Source organism: Osmerus eperlanus, chromosome 17 (assembly GCF_963692335.1).
Source record: "Osmerus eperlanus chromosome 17, fOsmEpe2.1, whole genome shotgun sequence".
NCBI lineage: Eukaryota > Metazoa > Chordata > Actinopteri > Osmeriformes > Osmeridae > Osmerus > Osmerus eperlanus.
Genome location: NC_085034.1, coordinates 6726010 through 6740551, shown reverse-complemented (window position 1 = coordinate 6740551; position 14542 = coordinate 6726010). Strand labels below are relative to the sequence as shown.

At 43.1% G+C, this 14542-nt stretch overlaps 2 protein-coding genes across 4 annotated transcripts; both read left to right on the top strand.

The window, feature by feature from the left end:
- The first annotated feature begins 159 nt into the window (after positions 1–159).
- Positions 160–6766, top strand: LOC134037470 (protein mono-ADP-ribosyltransferase PARP12-like). Of its 2 annotated transcripts, XR_009932528.1 has the most exons (13): positions 160–452; positions 1217–1349; positions 1738–2065; positions 2295–2336; positions 2540–2666; positions 2836–3001; positions 3180–3300; positions 3467–3563; positions 3733–3817; positions 4501–4631; positions 4723–4874; positions 5238–6089; positions 6197–6766. XR_009932528.1 is itself a non-coding variant. In XM_062482754.1 (12 exons), the coding sequence occupies exons 1-12, from the start codon at positions 193–195 to the stop codon at positions 5657–5659; spliced, it is 2064 nt and encodes a 687-aa protein (XP_062338738.1). In that variant the 5' UTR covers positions 160–192; the 3' UTR covers positions 5660–6766. The 2 variants fall into 2 exon arrangements, 1 of the variants encoding a protein (XP_062338738.1); XM_062482754.1 differs by having other exon boundaries at positions 5238–6766.
- Positions 6767–6988: 222 nt separating this feature from the next.
- On the top strand, positions 6989–12347 carry LOC134037469 (protein mono-ADP-ribosyltransferase PARP12-like). Of its 2 annotated transcripts, XM_062482753.1 has the most exons (13): positions 6989–7313; positions 7529–7664; positions 7904–8255; positions 8413–8463; positions 8693–8819; positions 8989–9154; positions 9333–9453; positions 9620–9716; positions 9887–9971; positions 10096–10226; positions 10318–10469; positions 10805–11523; positions 11560–12347. In XM_062482753.1, exons 1-13 carry the CDS (start codon positions 7054–7056, stop codon positions 11944–11946), a joined length of 2784 nt encoding a protein of 927 aa, XP_062338737.1. In that variant the 5' UTR covers positions 6989–7053; the 3' UTR covers positions 11947–12347. The 2 variants fall into 2 exon arrangements, with proteins under 2 accessions (XP_062338737.1, XP_062338735.1); XM_062482751.1 differs by having other exon boundaries at positions 10805–12347.
- The last annotated feature ends 2195 nt before the right edge of the window (positions 12348–14542 follow it).

Below are 14542 nucleotides of genomic sequence, written 5' to 3'. Positions count from 1 at the left end.
ATTTACCATATGTAGTGCATTAGATTAGGTAATGGTCACATGTAGGAAATATAGCACTAACGCAGTTGATTGGCCAAGATGTGTTTACCTTTGGATCAGTTTCGATTTCGTTTCCTCAGAAATGAAATGTCCCTTTTTACCACTAGAGGATAGGCTGAGTTGGCAGTAGAGCGCTCAAACAGCCTGTACGCCATGAAGTCTGCAGTAACTAAGCTGCTCTGCATGAATAATGGATCAATGAATTTTGATGAATTATCGGCCAACTATTCGTTTGGCAAAATATCTCAATTGCGGGATGTCCTTATTGATAAAGATAGGTTTCATTCCGCAGTTGTTGACGGAGAGGAAACAGTTATAGCAAAAACCAGACTTCGGCTGTGTATGGCCAGAAATTGTCACGGATGTATGAACTTACACCTATGCAAACAATTTTTGCTTGGAGTTTGCCAAAGGTAGGTCAATTATATTTATAAGGAAATTAGTTTTTCCCCTATGAGTTCAAGTCATAGACTTAAAGGGCTTAATTTGAGCCGGAACACAATCCGGAACCTTTTTTATTGGATCCGGCACCTCCTGTGTCACTATGAAAAATAGTGTAAATTTACATTTTGTAGACGCTCTTATCCAGAGCGACTTACAGTAAGTACAGGGACATTCCCCCTGAGACAAGTAGGGTGAAGTGACTTGCCCAAAGACACAACGTCAGTTTGCACAGCCGGGAATCGAACTTTCAACCTTCAGATTACTAGCCCGACTCCCTCACCGCTCAGCCATCTGACTACCTAAATTACTGTTTGTGTAGTGTTCAACGCTGTCCGAAATTATCTGCTTATATACAGGTTCAAGTGTGTGTACGTGTGCGTGATATAAATACAGTGTTTATGTAATTTACAGTGGGTAGGGGAAGTATTCAGACCCCTTTAAATGTTTCACTGTTTCATTGCAGCCATTTGCTAAAATCAAAAAAGTTCATTTTATTTCTCATTAATGTACACTCAGCACCCCATCTTGACAGAAAAAAACAAAAACTTAAATAAATATCAAATGGTCATAAGTATTCAGACCCAGTATTCAGACCCAGAACAAAGAGTGAAATGAATAATGAATAATTTCCATACCCACTGTACATTAAGTGTGTTGTCCATGACGTGTGTGTGTGTGTTTGTGAAAGAGAATGTTATACTTCAATAACCTAGATCCTTGCTTTTGACTTCAGAGTGATGTGTCGTTTCGGCCATGACCTCTTCTTAGGACAAAATGCAACAGTGCTGAGAGAAAACGGCTTGGAGGTCCTGGACAGAGAAGAGCTTTGCACTTTGTTGCTCCAGAATGACTCATTCTTACCCCCTGTAAGTGAGCAATATATCTGTAATGTGTGTGTGTGTATAGGGTTGGCGGATCTGTTGCACTGTGTAGTTGACTTTTTTTTAGCAGTTCTATGTGTTGTGACTAGTAGTAATTGTTGAAACTATCAATTGTCTTGTTATCTGAAGCACGATTGCTTCTTTTGATTCTTTAAAACCCGAACTAACTGAACCTTCCTGCTAACCGGGTGGTTTAGTTTGCATGTAGAGAGAAAGAGACAGAACTTTTCAAGATGGGTGTCACGTGTCAGGGTTGCTCATCAGTATTGCTTCCACCTGCACATTCTTTTCTCTAAATTGAATTTGAGAACAAACATCCATGATAACCTCTCCTTGACCATATCATCCTCCTCCTCGTGGCCTCCTACCCCAGGTGTGTCACTCCTACAACAACGGTGTGGGAGAGTATGGGAAGTGCCCCGATGGCGAGAACTGCAGGAGGATGCACATCTGTGAGAACTATCTCCGCGGCGCATGCAGCTGTCCGCGGGCGCACGATTTCTTCGAGCCCCACCCTCTGAAGACCCTGCAGGACAGAGGAGTCCCCAACCACATCATCGGACGCATCAAGTCCATCTACACCAGCATCGAGGCTCTGAGACACCAGGATCGGGCAGAACACGGCAATCGCCATCGACCATCAGCCGGGGCCGCACCAGCAGACAACAGGGGACCGAACAGAGGGCCGCAGAGGGGTAAAGGTACTGTAGAGGCAGAACCAGGACGGTGGTGGTCAAAGGCCTCACGCCAGTGCAGTTACATTGCTGTCATATTCATGAAAGGAAAACAAGTTTTCTATGAACTAAATCATCATTTAATGGACATTGGAGGATACGATATGTACTGTAGTATTGTGCTGCTGGTTTTCCTGAACTACTGGTGTGACAGTCGATGTTGGCTTGACTAACCTTTTTGTTTATCTTTCCTCAGAGATATGTTTGTTCTATGTCAAGGGCAGCTGCATACATGGCGGTAAGGAAATAGTGATTTTGTAGTGATGAATCTGTTAATCCAAGCATTAATCCAGTTCTTTAGAGGGAGGTGCGTTTGATTGGCATTTAAAATTGGCCTGAAAGTTGACATCTATAGATCATTGCAGCTGGTACTGTTATCAAGTGCAGGCAAGCATTTCACAGTATTTGTAAAGAGTAATCGACCCAGGTCTGGTGTTTCAGACAGGTGCTTTAAGGTCCACTCCACCCTGCCCTACCAGTGGGAGGTGAAGGAGGGGAGGCAGTGGACAGCCCTACCCAACAACGAGGAGATTGAGAAGGACTACTGTGACCCATCAAAGACATACGGGTTTGTTCAGTTTTTGCGGAATCTTTTCTTGCTGAATCTTAATGCCACAATGTATACAGAACGTTACACAGTGAAGGACCTTCGATAATGACAGACAACATAGGCCAATATCTTTTTTATTTTCTCCCTCCCCAAAATGGACAGAATCTGTTTTTCCTTCTTTTTCTAGTCAGGGACTGGAGCCGGTGTGTTTTGATGACATGACCTGCGGCCTGAACACAGCCAGACGTCTGTCAACCATCTCGTCCGTCCTCCAGCCCAGCTTCATCCTCACTACTGAGTGGCTGTGGTACTGGCAGGATGAGTCTGGGAACTGGATCCAGTATGCTACAGCAGTGAGTTGGAAACACTGTAGTTCAAGTCTATACTGTCCAGAACAACACCTTAGGGAGCTAAAGAGAGTTATAATACTATGGAACGGTGTTTTAGACAGTTCTTGTATTTTTACAAAAGGTTCTTTCCATGGGGTAGAATTTCTCTGTAACGCAAACTTATTTCATGACTTCCTTGCAGAGTGCAGCCCTCAGGACGGCCAGCATCACCAGTGAGGATCTGGAACAGAGGTTCCAAAGTGACGACAAGTCAGACATGGACTTCACCGCAGGGTCTCAGAGCTACACTCTCATTTTCAAAGGTCAGTGAGGATAACTTGACAGGAAATAAATGCAGCACTGAAATCATGCTGTAGCTGCTGTACATTTTAGATCTGACAGATCATTTTAACATTAACAGCAGCAGTGTCCACAGGGAGGTGTTTTGTTAAATGAATTACCTCAAGAATAAGAGGCTTGTCTCCGTAGACATGATGCAGACAAACAAGAGATTTGGCACCAGAAGACCTGTGAGAAGACGGCCCAAATTTGTGTCTTTGTCTGATGCACAAACAATCAAAACCAGGTACAGTATTGATGGGGACATTATACCTCTTTTTTGTTGAGCGAAGTTTGGTGATGGAAGTAAACTATTATTTGTTTGTCTTGGCAGATCAAACCACATGTTTATTTTGTTAACAGTCACTGTAACTTCAACACCTCCTATTCAACACTTCCATTTTTCTTTATTTCAGCAAAAGAATGCCCAACAATCAATCCAATTTCAAAGCCTTACCAGGGCACTGGGACAAGGCTCAAACTCCTGACACAGGATTCAAGGTATGATCTCCTAATGTAAGGGCATTCCTAATTAGCCTGGCTCTGCTTTCCTACGTACTTCCGCTCAATTTTGATTTTGCTTCTGTACTAGGTCTGGCCATGAGGTAAGTAAGTCAGATGTCTCCGGTAATTTTTCTACCGGCCAATCAGCGAACAGAGGGAGTGGCTGTTGTGCGCTAGTTTGTGTTGTAGTTCCGTAATGGCGGCGGAGAAAGATGCGAGCTAAGCCATTCGGTCCGTTGTGGCAACGCTGCCGAATATCCATAAGTTAAAGCCGGAGCAAGAACAAGTTTTGCTGAGTTTTGTTGGTGGCCATGATGTTGTGGCCCTCCTCCCCACGGGGTTCGGGAAAAGTTAGATTTTCCAGCTACGGCAGCTAGCTCTGTTACAGTAGTGGTGAAGGAATTGGCTAAGGCGAACGCTAGCGATTGGTTATGGCAGATCAGAGTGGCTCTGGGCAGATCCAATAGTTTTAAACTTCAACAGAGTACCCGCCTACAAGGAAGTCAACGCTTGTCAATGGAGCAAGGCCAGACTCCTTGTACAAATGAAATGTACGAGAGTCTGGTTAGGACCAGGCTACTTCCTAATGCCCTTCTTTCCCATTCTTTATTGTGCAACTTTGAAAGAGTGTATCCCTCCTCCTATACATTGACATTATACCTCTCATCCTTTACCATTAGAAAGTTCTCCTCCAGACATCATCATCGGAGTACAAGGAGATCGAGCAGCTTTTCACCAGTACTGTCAGAGACCTACGCATTCGCAAGATCGAGAGGATTCAGAACCGAGCGCTTTGGGAGGTCTTTCAGTGGTATGCCCCTTTCTCACATGCAAGAACCACGTTTATCAAAGTCTGTCAGGATGTTCTGCGACACATCTATTGTTGTATGTTTTCTGAATAGGCAAAGGGATCTGATGAAGAAGAGCAATGGAGGAAAGAATCCAACAGAGAAGAAGCTCTTCCACGGCACGGACTCCAAGTACATCGATTCTATCTGTCACAGCAACTTTGATTGGAGGATCTGTGGAACGCATGGGACTGCGTATGGAAAAGGTGGGACAGGACAGATCTCTCGTCAGCATAGATAAGGTTTAACTTACAATACTACTTAATGTTCGTTTACAGTAGTACTTTAGTGTAGTTTACAGCAGCAGTTCACATTATTTTACTTTACTACTGTACTTTACGGTAGGACAAATAAATACTTAACTCTTTGTACTTTATAGTACTTTACAGTATAACTTTAAAGTAGTAACTTACATTATAACTGCACAGTAGTAATTTACAGCAGGACATTACAATATTAATTGACGATATTTTACATTAGAACCTTGCAACAATATTATGTATGCAGAATATGCAAAATGGTTGAATATTTCTTTGGATTATATATGTCTCTTCCTCCTCAACTATAAGGGAGCTACTTTGCCAGGGATGCCAAATACTCTCACAGCTACACAGGCCAGTCACCTGTCAAGTCCATGTTCGTGTCTCGTGTGTTGGTGGGAGACTACACCAGAGGAGACTCCAGCTACCTCCGCCCTCCCTCCAAAGATGGAGGAGACACCGTCTTCTACGACAGCTGTGTAGACAATGTGACAAACCCCTCCATCTTCGTGGTGTTTGAGAAACACCAGGTCTACCCAGAATACCTCATCACGTATGGCGATCAACCCCATGTTCAGGACTTGCCACACCAGGCATACAACCGTCGAGCACAAGCACCCACCAGAGCCTCAGTGTCTCCTCTACAGTATAGTCAATACACTACTCCCAATACACACTCCCCATATCAAAGGCAGGATGAAAACTCCAACAGCTCATGTGTTATGTGTTAATATTGGGTAATAAAATACTAAACTGACATCAACATATATATATATATATATATATCAATGCAAGTTGTACGTGATTTGAAAATATACAGCAAAGTTTAGCAACTGTATAATTATTTCTTAGTTTATCATTCTATTGGTCATTGTGTCATTTAAGCACTTTTAGTCTGAGTGATTAATCCCCTTTGTATTTTATCCTAATTGCATGAATCAAAGATTATCGATCATTTGTCTGTGTGTCCTTATTTACACTATCTCTTCCGTTTGCCTTTACAGTGTAGACAAGGCTAATGAACCACTATTCAGACTTTTTGTATTATTTATTCATCAGGATTCATTGCAGGGTATCCCATTGTAGAAAGTTATGTCATTATTTTACAAGGAAGCCTGCCTACAAGAAACATGTTCGATAAAATGTGGATATAGACCTTCTGTAAGGTAAGGTTCAACTAGTCCAAAGTCCTAGTGTAATGGGCTGTGTCTGAAAGTTTACACAGAAGAAAAGGCTGATGGTTTAGGCATGACTACTGCACCAACAAGGCCTGATGTGTAATAAAACAATTCATTCTAATTTAACAATGACTTTTTTGGGCTATTAATATGTCATTTATTTCTATAGAGGAAGCCCAGATACAATCTAATCTTCTGTTGACCAGCTCATCCACATGCTTTTGAAAAGAACATGTATTTAATATATCTAAATGCCAAGGTACTTGTGTAGTAACTAAATCAGTGGATTTTATTAAGTTTAGAGCTAACATGGCTAACCTCGTCAGCCATGTGAACTGTGACCCAGTGTTAACTGTGAACACCCTGGACCTAACACAAAGCTAACACAAAAATCTCTTAGCACACCTTGAGATGTGTTAGTAAGGATATATTCAGACCTAAAGCCTAGTATAAAGACTAATTGCTCTGTAATGTAAGATAATTCCGTTTTTTTGCATTTCTTCAAGGGTTTTTAGGAAATATCAACCAAATCTGTCTCCTGTTTTCATTTCAATCTGTCGTTGTGGGGTTATTTTGTGTAATTTCAGGTGCAATGATGCTCTCAACGTGCCTTAATCTACATTATGGATTGTTGGATTAAAGTAATTGAATTAAAATGCAGCTTTTTGTGTTGTTTTATTTGAATCTTCTTTTTGACATAGGTGGTGAAATTTAAAACTTGATTGAGCATGTCATATTTCCATTGTGTGGGTCATTTCAGTGGAACTTTGGCCTTTGAAGGGAGTGTAACAAAATATGATTTACATAACATTTGATTGGTGAATATGGGCAAAAATAGAATAAGTTTCGGTTTCGATTCATCAGTGGTAGCCCTGTCACAAACACAAGAACCTCCTCAAAGCCCAGCTTGCAGTGGGTCGCACAGCAGTCTATGTTGGGCAAACACAATGGAGTCTGAAATAACAAAACTACTGTGCGCAAATTATGGATCAATGAATGTCGATGAATTAACGGTCAACCTTTCTATTGGCGACTTAAATGAGCTGTGGAATTTGATTGTCAATCGAGAAAGATTTTCTATCGCAGTTGTTGACGGAGAGCGAACGCTTATAGCAAAAACCACAGTTCGACTGTGTATGTCCAAAGATTGTCACGGTTGTATCAAATTACACCTATGTAAACGATTTTTATTAGGAGTTTGTCACAGGTAGGTCAGTTATGGATACGGAGACTCAATATTTCCAAAAGTGTGTTTGAGATCTGTCTTTTTAAATAGGCTGCGTTAGCCTACCCTTTCACATATTTTTTGTCACGTGATAGGAATATTAAGCCTGCCTTATTGTAGCAAACCAATGTTGAATGTGTCTTTGGTGTTTGTGTGTGGATGTTAGAACTAACGTAGATATTTATTTGTGCCTTAAGAGCTGTGTGTCGCTTTGGACATGACCTCTTCAACGTTCAAAATGCCATGGTCCTGAGAGAAAATGGTTTAAAGGACCTGGACAGAGATGAACTTTGCAGCTTGTTACTCTTAAATGACAACTCACTCTTACCCCCAGTAAGTGAGCAATGTATCTGGAAAGTATGTGTGTAATTGAGTTTAAAAGGTTAGAATCACTCCTCAGTGTAAGAAAAGAGTGATTAATTGCATGAAGCTGGTAAGAGCTATTTGCATTGAGGAGGAGAAGACTTAAACCAATTCTGCTTAGTTACACAAAAATAGATAGATAGAATTGCTCTCTCAAATACTACTTCACAAACCCCTTTGATTATCCTCCTCGTGGCCTCCTACCCCAGGTGTGTCACTCCTACAACAACGGTGTGGGAGAGTATGGGAAGTGCCCCGATGGCGAGAACTGCAGGAGGATGCACATCTGTGAGAACTATCTCCGTGGCGCATGCAGCTGTCCGCGGGCGCACGATTTCTTCGAGCCCCACCCTCTGAAGACCCTGCAGGACAGAGGAGTCCCCAACCACATCATCGGACGCATCAAGTCCATCTACACCAGCATCGAGGCTCTGAGACACCAGGATCGGGCAGAACACGGCAATCGCCATCGACCATCAGCCGGGGCCGCACCAGCAGACAACAGGGGACCGAACAGAGGACCGAACAGAGGACCGAACAGAGGACCGCAAAGGGGTAAAGGTACTGTAGAGGCAGAACCAGGACGGTGGTGGTCAAAGGCCTCACATTTTGGAGGATATGATATGTACTGTGGTATTGTGCTGCTGATTCCAGGCCCTATTCCTGAACTGCTGAGTTGATGTTGTCTTGACTAACCTTTTTGTTTATCTTTCCTCAGACAAAACTGAGATATGTATGTACTATGTCAAGGGCAGCTGCAAACATGGTGGTAAGGAAATAGTTATTTTGTAAAGATGAATCTGTTGTATAATCCAAGCAGTAATCCAGTTCTTCAGAGTGTAATTTCAAAGATCACTGAAAGTGAAGTGCATTGGATTGGCGTTTAATTGGGCTGAAAGTTGACACTTATAGGTCATTACAGATGGTACTGTTATCAAGTGCAGGCAAGCATTTCACAGTATTTGTAAAGGGTAATCGACCCAGGTCTGGTGTTTCAGAGAGGTGCTTTAAGGTCCACTCCACCCTGCCCTACCAGTGGGAGGTGAAGGAGAGGAGGCAGTGGACAGCCCTACCCAACAACGAGGAGATTGAGAAGGACTACTGTGACCCATCAAAGACATACGGGTTTGTTCTGTTTTTGCAGAATCTTTTCTTGCTGAATCTTAATGCCACAATGTATACAGAACGTTACACAGTGAAGGACCTTCGATAATGACAGACAACATAGGCCAATATCTTTTTTATTTTCTCCCTCCCCAAAATGGACAGAATCTGTTTTTCCTTCTTTTCCTAGTCAGGGACTGGAGCCGGTGTGTTTTGATGACATGACCTGTGGCCTGAACACAGCCAGACGTCTGTCAACCATCTCGTCCGTCCTCCAGCCCAGCTTCATCCTCACTACTGAGTGGCTGTGGTACTGGCAGGATGAGTCTGGGAACTGGATCCAGTATGCTACAGCAGTGAGTTGGAAACACTGTAGTTCAAGTCTATACTGTCCAGAACAACACCTTAGGGAGCTAAAGAGAGTTATAATACTATGGAACTGTGTTTTAGACAGTTCTTGTATTTTTACAAAAGGTTCTTTCCATGGGGTAGAATTTCTCTGTAACGCAAACTTATTTCATGACTTCCTTGCAGAGTGCAGCCCTCAGGACGGCCAGCATCACCAGTGAGGATCTGGAACAGAGGTTCCAAAGTGACGACAAGTCAGACATGGACTTCACCGCAGGGTCTCAGAGCTACACTCTCAGTTTCAAAGGTCAGTGAGGATAACTTGACAGGAAATAAATGCAGCACTGAAATCATGCTGTAGCTGCTGTACATTTTAGATCTGACAGATCATTTTAACATTAACAGCAGCAGTGTCCACAGGGAGGTGTTTTGTTCAATGAATTACCTCAAGAATAAGAGGCTTGTCTCCATAGACATGATGCAGACAAACAAGAGATTTGGCACCAGAAGACCTGTGAGAAGACGGCCCAAATTTGTGTCTTTGTCTGATGCACAAACAATCAAAACCAGGTACAGTATTGATGGTGACATTATACCTCTTTTTTGTTGAGCGAAGTTTGGTGACGGAAGTAAACTTATTATTTGTTTGTCTTGGCAGATCAAACCACATGTTTATTTTGTTAACAGTCACTGTAACTTCAACAACTCCTATTCAACACTTCCATTTTTCTTTATTTCAGCAAAAGAATGCCCAACAATCAATCCAATTTCAAAGCCTTACCAGGGCACTGGGACAAGGCTCAAACTCCTGACACAGGATTCAAGGTATGATTTCCTAATGTAAGGGCATTCCTAATGCCCTTCTTTCCCATTCTTTATTGTGCAACTTTGAAAGAGTGTATCCCTCCTCCTATACATTGACATTATACCTCTCATCCTTTATCATTAGAAAGTTCTCCTCCAGACATCATCATCGGAGTACAAGGAGATCGAGCAGCTTTTCACCAGTACTGTCAGAGACCTACGCATTCGCAAGATCGAGAGGATTCAGAACCAAGCGCTTTGGGAGGTCTTTCAGTGGTATGCCCCTTTCTCACATGCAAGAACCACGTTTATCCAAGTCTGTCAGGATGTTCTGCGACACATCTATTGTTGTATGTTTTCTGAATAGGCAAAGGGATCTGATGAAGAAGAGCAATGGAGGAAAGAATCCAACAGAGAAGAAGCTCTTCCACGGCACGGACTCCAAGTACATCGATGCTATCTGTCACAGCAACTTTGATTGGAGGATATGTGGAACGCATGGGACTGCGTATGGAAAAGGTGGGACAGGACAGATCTCTCGTCAGCATAGATAAGGTTTAAAGAAGTTACAGTCCTAGGCTACTTGATGGTAGTTTACAGTTACTTCCCGCTAGTTTACTTTACGGAAAGCAGTCATTTACCATATTGTTTCCTGAATACTTCACAATTGCACATAATAGGAGTTTACAGGAGAACTTTCAGTAACTGTAAAGTATCAGTTTACATTAGAACTGTACAATAGTAAATTATTTTAGTTAAAAGTAGATCCTTTCAATAATATTATGTATGTAGAATATGCAAAATGATTGAATACTTCTTTGGATTATATATGTCTCTTCCTCCTCAACTATAAGGGAGCTACTTTGCCAGGGATGCCAAATACTCTCACAGCTACACAGGCCAGTCACCTGTCAAGTCCATGTTCGTGTCTCGTGTGTTGGTGGGAGACTACACCAGAGGAGACTCCAGCTACCTCCGCCCTCCCTCCAAAGATGGAGGAGACACCGTCTTCTACGACAGCTGTGTAGACAACGTGACAAACCCCTCCATCTTCGTGGTGTTTGAGAAACACCAGGTCTACCCAGAATACCTCATCACGTATGGCGATCAACCCCATGTCCAGGACTTGCCACACCAGGCATACAACCGTCCAGTCCCAGCATCAGTCTCTGTCCCTGCCCCATTCTCAGCTCCAATCCTTACACGAGCCCCAGTTATATTCCCAGCCACAGCCTCAGCCCCATTCTCAGCTCCAGTACCAGCCCAACGTTCAACCCCAGCCCGAGCTCCAGCCCTTGCACGACCCCCAGTTCTAGTCCCAGCCCTTGCACGACCCCCAGTTCTATTCCCAGCCCCAGCTCCAGCCCTTGCACGACCCCCAGTTCTAGTCCCAGCCCCAGCCCTTGCACGACCCCCAGTTCTATTCCCAGCCCCAGCTCCAACCCTTGCACGATCCCCAGTTCTAGTCCCAGCCCCAGCTCCAGCCCTTGCACGACCCCCAGTTCTATTCCCAGCTCCAACCCTTGCACGATCCCCAGTTCTAGTCCCAGCCCCAGCTCCAGCCCTTGCACGACCCCCAGTTCTATTCCCAGCTCCAACCCTTGCACGATCCCCAGTTCTAGTCCCAGCCCCAGCCCCAATTCTAGTCCCAGCCCCAGCATCACGTACCACAGTGTCTCCCTCCCACAATAGTCAGATAGAGGAAGATGCCCAGCTGGCCAAACTTCTCCACTTGACATACAACTTTCTACCAACAGACTCAGCCTCAGCCTCAGGTACCACAGTGTCCCCCCCCAACAATAGTCAGATAGAGCAAGATGCCCAGCTGGCCAGAAGTCTCCACCTGAGATACAACGTTCTGCCCCCGACTTCAGCCATGGCCTCAGACCCAAAGCCCTCTCCGGCTCTGGCCTCAGACCCAGAACCAGACCCAAAACCTTCCACATCATATTCCAAACAACAAACAACAAAGAAAGACAAATGTGTAATCAGCTAAAATCTCAAATGAGTGACTAGCAAACTATTAAACATTAACTTGCCACAAATCAGAAATATTAAAATCACGATTTTCTGGGTGAGCAGAAAAGTATGCTTTTTCTGTTTTGTTGAAACTTGTCCAAACAATTGTATTCAGCTTAACTTCATGTGTTGTATCATGCTATTCTTTCATAGTTACATATTTCAGTGGCATTTTAACCCTTTTAGAATGTGGTTGTTATTGCACACACCAGGATAATCATATTGATGAAATGTAACCTCAGCATCACTGTAAAACTGATTATGATAAGTTAATTATGTATTGATTGAACACATACGTTAATGTACCTTACACTAAAGCAGGAATGTATTCATCCATTTTCTCCCTTGTATATTTTAATATTTTCAGTTTTCACACGGGACTAATAAGGACAAAAAAATAAACTGACAGGATGTCAGAGTTTGTATCTCTTTAAGTGAAATCGTTGGGTTATTTATTTACAGCCAGTAGTCAATTACGTCCTGGCATTCCCTATATCTATACTACAGGACTTGCCTGGCTACACTGCATGATCAAGTCACAATACAACTGCTCCACTGTTTATGACCACAAGAGGGCACCAGCATTCAGTTGCTAGGAACCCCCTTCAACAGAAAAAACATCAAATAATTCACACATGACATTGGTCACTATGTACCAGTTACTCTTATAAAACTCTGTTCCCTGCAAGACAAATGTGTCACCAATGATGAGCTGGATTTGACAGGCCCCTCCAACATACAGCATGTATAGTACATAGCCTTTAAAATACTTATAGGGGTCTCTTGCATATTTTGGATTATAAATATATGTAATAATCTGTAAAAGTGATCTGTGAACCCAAGGTCTCACTGAAGTGTTTCAAATGGGGGAAGAGGGGGAATGATTCACGTGGCGTTAGCTTGGAAGGGGCCAGACAAGGTCTGGATGGATAGGACCTTAATGGCCACCAGGAATCAATACTCACTGGAAGGAGGGGGCTCTGATGGACGCACATAAAGACGTTCCCTTACCATCATCATCATTGATTCGGTTTCGCTGGGACAAACATCAGGTCTGGTTAACCCTGAACAGAACAGTACCATAGTACCATAGTGGAACAGGAAAGTTAAGGTTAGGGGATCTGAAAAGATCTATCTGGCCCTGTTTTCCACTTGTGCATTGGTTTGCTGCTAAACTCAAGAAATCCTTCCTACTCTGTAGGGAGTTATCTGGTGTTCATTTCACACTGTGGCCTCCCCTCTCGTTGATTTTCTTGACATTTTTAGCCTGGATGTCTGTGCCCCACCCTGTGTTGATTAACCCTGAAATGATTCAAATACATCTGTGCTGTGGAGGAACAGTAGAGCTAAGCAGTCTACTTCGTAAGAGCTTCCCTCCTTCCCTGGACCACTGGATGGATTGGCAGCCACTGGGCGATTGTTGCCAGGCGGAAGTGGTGCACTGTGACTTCCTGTTGAGAGCGCCGTGGGTGGAGTCTCCAAGGAACAGTGTGGGTCGGGAGAATCTGGTTTCCACTGTGGTATGCACTATGAGATATGAATTAAATATGACTCCTTCTCCTTTTTTGCCCCCCCCCCCCAGTGGGGTTTGAGATGATGCTAGTGGTGGTGGTTGTATCTGCCGAGTCAGGGGGTTTGCTCTAGGACTTAGGGAGACAGTCTCTGTCTTAGTTGGAAATCAGACAAATGGCCCTTTTCATTCTCAATCGATTAGAGTGGAAGTTAGAGAGCTCATATAAAAGAAAATCAAATAAAAGAGCACAGGCTACCACATGAATAATATTGTGTTGATTTAAAGGAACCCCGTTAATGGCTTCAGATAGAGCCAACTGCCCCGTGGGCTGTTATTGATTGATGTAGTCTAGTAGGCCTAAATGTGAGAGTCTTAACCCTTGTGTTATCTTCGGGTCATTCTGACCCATCAGTCATTGTGACCCACCGTCGTATTGCGACAGATTTACCGCATACAAAGACAAAGTGAAGCATTTTCTTTTAACCGTTGGGCTGTCTCAGACCCCCCACATTGCAAAGGTTAAAAGAAAATTATTTTAATTTGTTTTTGTATTGGGTAAAATTGGGTAAACACATCGATGGTTCGTTATGAAACTTTGGGTCATGTGACCCGAAGGCAGCACGAGGGTTAACAGCCGTGATCTATCGTGTAGAGTTACAATAAGCAAAATAATATTGGCAGATGTTCAGGTCTCCTCCACAGAGGAAATAAAATCTTAATCAATTGCAATGTTATCGTGAAAGTCCCTTTAAGAATATTATTGCATGTATTCAATTCCAACAGAATAAATAATTAAATTAAATACTCTCCCAAATTAAACAAAAGTAGGTGCCTCACCAACCGCACATATGCTATTTTTATCTGGTACATAACCTGAAACTAGCTCAGATGTATTAATAATATGAACACTTCTTGAACCCCCCCACCACTTCTCAATGACTAGACTCTAATCTTCTTTGCTCCAGCATCCATTGATGTTTGAACAAAAACGAACATTGAATATTCAGCTCTACTCTGACATTGGCATCTGTGCTGAAGCACAGCAGCCTCTTTGAAAGCT